Source organism: Nicotiana sylvestris, chromosome 11 (assembly GCF_000393655.2).
Source record: "Nicotiana sylvestris chromosome 11, ASM39365v2, whole genome shotgun sequence".
Taxonomy (NCBI): domain Eukaryota; kingdom Viridiplantae; phylum Streptophyta; class Magnoliopsida; order Solanales; family Solanaceae; genus Nicotiana; species Nicotiana sylvestris.
In genome coordinates this window covers 17330650-17337694 of record NC_091067.1, presented here as the reverse complement: position 1 = coordinate 17337694, position 7045 = coordinate 17330650, and the positions used below count along the sequence as shown (strand labels likewise).

General features: G+C 35.5%; 1 protein-coding gene across 1 annotated transcript; it reads right to left on the bottom strand.

Annotated features, from left to right (window-relative positions):
* LOC104213024 (uncharacterized) lies at positions 1-4062 on the bottom strand. Its single transcript, XM_009762419.2, has 3 exons — positions 3711-4062; positions 627-700; positions 1-548 (listed from the first exon to the last, which is right to left on the bottom strand). Exons 1-3 carry the CDS (start codon positions 3837-3839, stop codon positions 206-208), a joined length of 546 nt encoding a protein of 181 aa, XP_009760721.1. The 5' UTR covers positions 3840-4062; the 3' UTR covers positions 1-205.
* Between the last annotated feature and the right edge of the window lie 2983 nt (positions 4063-7045).

The window sequence follows — 7045 nt, the reverse complement described above, 5'->3', positions numbered from 1 at the left end:
TTACTAAAGCATGCAGAATGCTAATCCAATTAAATAGAACATGTTTCATAGGTAACAATCCACATGATAGAAGCAAGTTCATTTGTTCTGAACAAAGATGGTTAATTTCCTACACTTGCAGAGACACAGAAAAGCTAAACCTCCCTCTTTCCACTACATACTCTCAATCATGATAGAGGAGCAGAATAAACATCTAACAAGCAGTTCACTTTCTCTTCTTAGCAGGTGGTTGATCTTCTTCCTCGTCGTCTTCGTCTTCTTCCTCTTCCTCCTCGTCATCGTCATCGCCTTCCTCATCACCATCCTCGTCATCGTCATCGTCATCATCGCTCCCTTCGTTGCCATTAGCCTCAGGATCTGCCTCGGGATCTCCTTCTTCATCATCATCTCCCCCTTCTTCACCCGAGAAATCTTCATCGTTTGCATCATCCTCGTCATCCTGATCCTCGGCATCTCCATCATCGTCTTCATCATCATCCTCTGTATCACTGCCATCTTCGTTCTCAGGACAAGCATCGTTCTTTTGATCAAGCAACCCAAAGGGAAACCTGTAAATTGACACAGGCATACTTGTCATGAAACAACCAGTTCAGTGACACCAAGAACATAGGAGAAATGAATATTACCTTTTATCGGGGCTAACCAACTCTGACAATGGAGCAGCTGCCAACGGAGCACCATCCTTCAGCAAACATCCTGTCTGAAATCCAAAAGGTTTCACAAGGGAATCTAGGAAAAACATCTTGAGGAACAAAAAGTTCCCAACCGGTGTATATTAAAGGTAAATGAAACATCACTGGAAAAGCAGAAATGTGAACTGCATAAGCTTAATCACAAGGAGCAAACAAGAAATTTCACAGCATTAAACTGAAAAAACAAATGCAGTTACGCTTACTGAGGCAGAACGACCGGAATTCGAGTGCATATACACATAGATAACCACATAATTATGCTTTTCAAAGGGCACTAGACATAGGAAATGCCTGCATACATAAAAACTCTTTAGCATTTGTATTTACGGCCATGACAAGGAGACTATTTCATCCAAAGAGGTTGCGTAGGTTGGACGCAATAGCTTGAAATGCCACTATACTTTTTTTTATGTGCTAGTGTCTATGCCAGCTTGCTCACACCTTGATATTTCCACCTTCCACTTGCATCTTCCCACCAATACAAGTACCGGGTGATTTTCACCAACGCTTAGGTAGATGAGAGAGATGCTACAAGACATATTTAGTTGTTAATCGCAAATAAAGCACAGCCAATTAGAGATGGCAATGGGGCAGGGCGGGGCGGTTGTGGTGCGGGTTCTGCCTCAACCCGCAAAGACTTCAACCCATCCCGTCCCATCCTATCCCGCATAGCAAAATTTTCTATTTTCATCTTGTCTTCCTTGCCGCGCATATAAGTATTTTCATTTTTGTCATTTTCAATGAGTTGTTTTTCTTGCATATGCTTACTTCAAATTCTAAAAATTTACTACCCAGCTGTTTTTTGTTCATCCAATTGTTCGGAAACATCCTTGGGACATTAAACCTGCCGCCTAAGTTATAAGAATGTTTCTATTTCAGGTATAAGATGAGCAACAACAACAACAACAATCCAGTATAATCCCACAAGTGGAGTTTGGGGAGGGTAGTGTGTACGCAGATCTTACCCCTACCCTAGGGTAGAGGGGTTGTTTCCAATAGACCCTCGGCATCCTTCCCTCCAAAAACTCCACACCTTGCTTTTGGGGTGACTCGAACTCGCAACCTCTTGGTATAAGATGAGCAAAGAATGAAAAGGAAAGCTCTGTATAATGATTTGAAAATGAAAAAGAAAATATTCACACAACATTTGCAACCAAAAGTAATTAACAGAGGATGAACAAAGAAGGAAATGGAAAGATGAAGTAAGTAATTTACGCAAACATAAAAAAGAAAATACCAAACAGAGAAAATCTTTTTAACATAACTGAAGATCAAGACTTCTTCTTTAAGCGTCATTTTAATCTCGTCTCAGCACGAAGAAATAAAAGGATAAAGTGTAGTAATAGAAAGTGGGTGGAAAAAAAGTGTAATAGAAACTGGAATACAAAAATAAAGTATGACTTTGAAAACTCTTTAGATATAATTAGTTCCATTCTTAGGACACTTTGAAAACAATCTGATGCATAGTTGCAAAAAAACGCTCAAACCCACAACCGCCCGCAACTGTTTTGATTCTTTATAAAATGTTTGAACCCACCCCACCCCGTCCGCGCACCACCCCGCATAAGTTTAACCCGCGCACTGCCCCCATGAGCTTAAAACCGCCCCGCTACTGCACCGCCTCGTTGGCATACCCATAGCCAATATTCAAATCTTCAGTCACTTCTCATCTCAAAGTTCATAGACCAGCAAGGCTATAAGTATTCGTAAAACTTAACGTCCTAGCAAGGCTCACACAATTCAGCACGGGATTTTGGAAGCCTATACCTGTGGATTGCAACCCTCTACTCTTTTGACTGCTGAAATACCATCACGAGATGAAACTGGTCCTGGCAATAACCCTGGATTACCTCTAAGATAAGGCCTCGATGGAACTTTTGTAAGCTCCGCTCGTACTATAATGGTCCCACATATTATAAAAAAGAAGAGCAAGGACATGGCATATTTTGGCACCATTTTGACTGACAGAACTAGTGAAAAGGAAATCTACGATGGGGCTTAAGAACACAAGATTCACAGAAACAAGGTGAGAGTATTTACACAATTGCTTGGAATAAAGAATTGACTTTCAATGCTAGTTTAGTAATAGGTTACTTCACGTTTGATACATTTATTAGCCTACTAAATGAAGCCAATGTAACAGCCTTGTTAATGGTACAGTTTCAATATTTATGTATTGCAAATTTCTGTTTCATAGGTTCTTAGTATTTGGACAATAAAAGTCAAACAGGCTGAAAGTGTGTGTATTAAGTGTAAGCAAAAGTTTTCTAAACCTAAAAGGGCAGCCCAGTGCATAAGGAATCCCGCGTTCACGCAGGGTCCGGGAAGGGTCGCACCCCAAGAGATATAATGTGGACAACTTACCCTAATGCAAGCATTAGTGGTTGCTTACGGGGCTCGAACCCGTGACCAATAGGTCACACGGACACAACTTTACCGTTGTTCCAAGGCACCGCTTCAAAAGTTTGCTAAACCTAATTAACTAAATCTAGACAAGTTATATGTGAAGGCCTGAACAACCAAAATGTAGTGAATATCCAAATCCATAAAAACTGAGAGTTCCAATTAACAAACAGTACCAATGAAGAAATAAACTGAGTTCTCCAGTAAACAGTGACTTAAAAGAACACAGTCCATACACACAATTTTAAGTTGTTACTTGGAACACAATAATAAACACATAACCTAGAAATTTAACTACAACAACAAACCTAGTGTAATCCCACAAGTGGGGTATGCGGAGGTTAGTGTGTACGCAACCTTACCCTACCTTGTGAAGATGGAGAGAGTTGTTTTCGATAGACCCTCTGCTCAGGAAAGCATAGTCACAAACTAGAAATTTAACTAAAACAGATAAATTTATCAAACCCCACAACATAAAAATCAAAACTTTACAAGAAAATAGACCATAAAAACAGCAAGAAGCAAAAAAAGAGCAAGAAATCCAAACCCCACAACATAAAAATTAAAACTTTACAAGAAAACAAGAAAGTGTAAGTTGGAAAAGTGTGTTAATACCATAATGAGCAGAGAAGCAACAGATCTCTGAGCAGCCAAAAGGGTCTCAGCAACAACAACTTCAAGAACAGAGTTCATCACTATTTTCCCAAAAGCAATTATATCAGAGCTGAAACTATTCACTTCCATTTTTACTCTCCCTGAACAAAATTGCCCAATTTTTTTTTTCTATAAAAAAGGCCAAAAACAGAGAGACAAGAAAGAGAAACCAATAGTAATACTTTTGAAAAGAGTAGTTGAAAGATTTGGAAGAGAGAGAGACAGAGAGATGAGGAGAGAGAAAGGGAGAGTTTTCTGGGCTAGGGTTGTTTGGACTTTTTGAGTGTACTGTGCAGTAGGGTGGGGGTTGTTGGGGGGTGGGATTGATGAGAAAAAGAAAAATGAAAAAACAAATAGGAGGGTTTTTGGCAATTGGGAGCTAGGGTTTTGTGGATGTGAATTCAAACTTTGTCGTTTTGTTTGGTTTTTTTTTTGGGGGGGAGAGGGTTGAGGGGGGCAAAGTAAACACAAGAAAATGTTCAAAGTTGACCACCTAATGATAGATACTTTGTTCAAGTACATAGATTAATCTTTAGACTGTCACACATGTGAATGTGTTATTATTTAAAGAGTCAAATAATTTTCTTTGGTGAAAAAAGTTCTTTAAATATAGTTTTCTTAAATTTGATTTAATTATTAAATATGTTTTCATATAGTATTTTTATATAAATTTAAATATATAAGATTTATTTTGAAAAAAAATCAAGAATTTACATATGAATTCACACTAAAATTAAGTACTTTGAATTCCGTGTTTAAAATCCCTTCACATAATTTTGGCAAGGAGGGACTATTATTATTATTATTATTATTATTATTATTATTATTATTATTATTATTATTATTATTATTATTACCATGCACACGTATACTTGTGTTTTTGTTATAATAATTAAGGCTTATTCGATTAAAGTTTTGAAATAACTTGATATGTTAACAATGAAAATAGAATTTATATAACTCCTCATTGAATATAGTGTAAGCTTCTATGTCATCTTCAAGCTCCTAATAAGACGCTTAATTAATTATTTTGGAAGAATTAACTCAAATAGTCGTTTACCAAATTGCTTATACTAAAAATAGCCGGTGGAAGTATAATATATGCATAATTTATGTATTATATATATAATGAGTGTATAATCTATGTATATGGCTAGAAATAATAAATAATAAATATAGCCGGCTATTTGCGTAAAAATCCCTATTTTTTAAGGACTAGTAATCTTAAGAGTCCTTTAATTCATTGGCGAAGGATTGCATATAGATGTTTGTAACACGCAGCGGAAGACAATAAGATCTTTTCGTGTTTAAAATTTATTTACATGTCAAAGATCGGATCTGAGACGTACCTAGTGCAGAGAGTCTAGTTTCAAAATTTCTTCAATAATGCGAAGACTCTATGCGTATCCACACCGAGACCGATCCTTGCTATCAATTCTTTGATCAATGAAACTCGCGAACAAATTAAATGAAGAATTACTATGCCGAAATTTTCTCAAAACCTTCAACTAATAACAAGAAAATATCTCCCTTCGTTTGCGGCTCTTTTAAGAGAATTGTCTCATAACCCTGTTATTTGTTTGTTATGTGTATATATATAATAAACACCAATTCTTTCCCTATTTGGTTATGGAAAACCAAAGGCCGTGATTTATGAGACCAATTCTCAAGTGAACCTTTCCATAAATTGTTTATTTAAAAACATAAATCATATTCAATAGGATGAGACGGTAGACATGTCCTTTAAGGACTTCCTTGATGATCCAATTTTGGATCTTTACAAACGAATCTTTGTTAATATTTACATATATTTTATATAAATAAATATATTAATTATAAGCACCAAATATATATATCACATATACATATTTCAAACCAAGAGATATAATTCATTCTATTCTAAATAGAAAACTTCAATTTATTCACAATATTAATTATATTCCTTGTGCTAGCAAAGAGTATAATAATATTTCATTTGGACTAATAACTAAATTTATTTGACTAATTAAATTCTTTAATTTAATTATCAAATAATAAAGTAATTAATCATTTAGCAAAGACCAGAACACTCGTTAGTGTGTGACCCCATAGATTCAATACTAAATCGGTAGTAAATTGATCACATCAATATACTAATTAAGGGTAGCGTCTAGCAACACTCCTTAACGACCGGATAGCATGAAGTATACAATTTACTCTCAAGAACCAGTAGAAGAATAATGTAGTAATTCCTTCTGTCCTTATAGCTCTGGATCACCCTAAGATATGGTTCAACTGTCAAATCCTAATGGCAACCAACTATGTGTTCATGTCAAATATAATCGATCATTGAATGACCTAAGAAACTCATTTCTTCTTTCATTCAATTGCCCTGGCCAAGGTCTTAATTTGGTCGTTTATAATTTATTACAACATGGAGCTTAAACTCATTACCAAGAGTTGGCAGATTCCATCTTGATCAATCAGTAATTCTACAAGTATTTAATCGTACCCAATATCCTTTCAACTAGTGCCCTAGGGTCATATGTGTCTGGTATCAAAGCACAATAAATAACTTGTCAATTACTATGACGATCTTAGGTCAAAGAAAACTTTTACATCACATTCTTCAAGAGAATATCCTATTGACAATTTATGGTAATTCTAACCATTAGGAATTATCCAATGAGTCGGTTCAATGATCATATCTCTATATGCATCATCTATCTATGTAATTTAGTTAATGAGATCAATTAATCTTTATCCCATAAAAACGATCACATAAATATTTATCTAACCGGATTACTGATATCCAAATTAATAATCCTACGATCAAGAACAAATTTAAATTACATTATAAGAAACTTTACTCTCATTATCATAATCTCCATCACAATGTTGAGTCTCAAAATTTAATCAAGGACCTTATTAAATTAATCAAGCAATTAATAACAATGATAAAAGAATATCAACTGCCATATATATTTTATATCAAATAATGTTCATAAAAATATGTTCAAATCATCAAATACGATATTGGATCTAGAGCATATCTATTATATCCCTAACAATCTCCCACTTGCACTAGAGCCAATCGCTCTTGTACTTCATTCCCAATTTCCACTTGTGCTTGTCAAACTCCTTTGTGCCAAGAGCTTTAGTGAATGGGTCTGCATCATTTTCTTTTCCATCAACCTTTTGAATCTCGACGTCTCCACGTTCAATGATCTCTCTTATCAAGTGATACCTTCGCATAACATATTTGGACTTTTGGTGTGATCTTGGTTCTTTTGCTTGAGCAATGGCTCCAATATTGT

Excerpts from the sequence above, each read along its gene's own strand:
- LOC104213024 (XM_009762419.2), bottom strand. The coding sequence starts at position 3,839 with ATGGAAGTGAATAGTTTCAGCTCTGATATAATTGCTTTTGGGAAAATA. Across the intron at positions 701-3,710 it reads TTGCTTCTCTGCTCATTATG|ACAGGATGTTTGCTGAAGGA; the intron begins GTATTAACACAC and ends TTTGGATTTCAG. Across the intron at positions 549-626 it reads TTGGTTAGCCCCGATAAAAG|GTTTCCCTTTGGGTTGCTTG; the intron begins GTAATATTCATT and ends GTCAATTTACAG.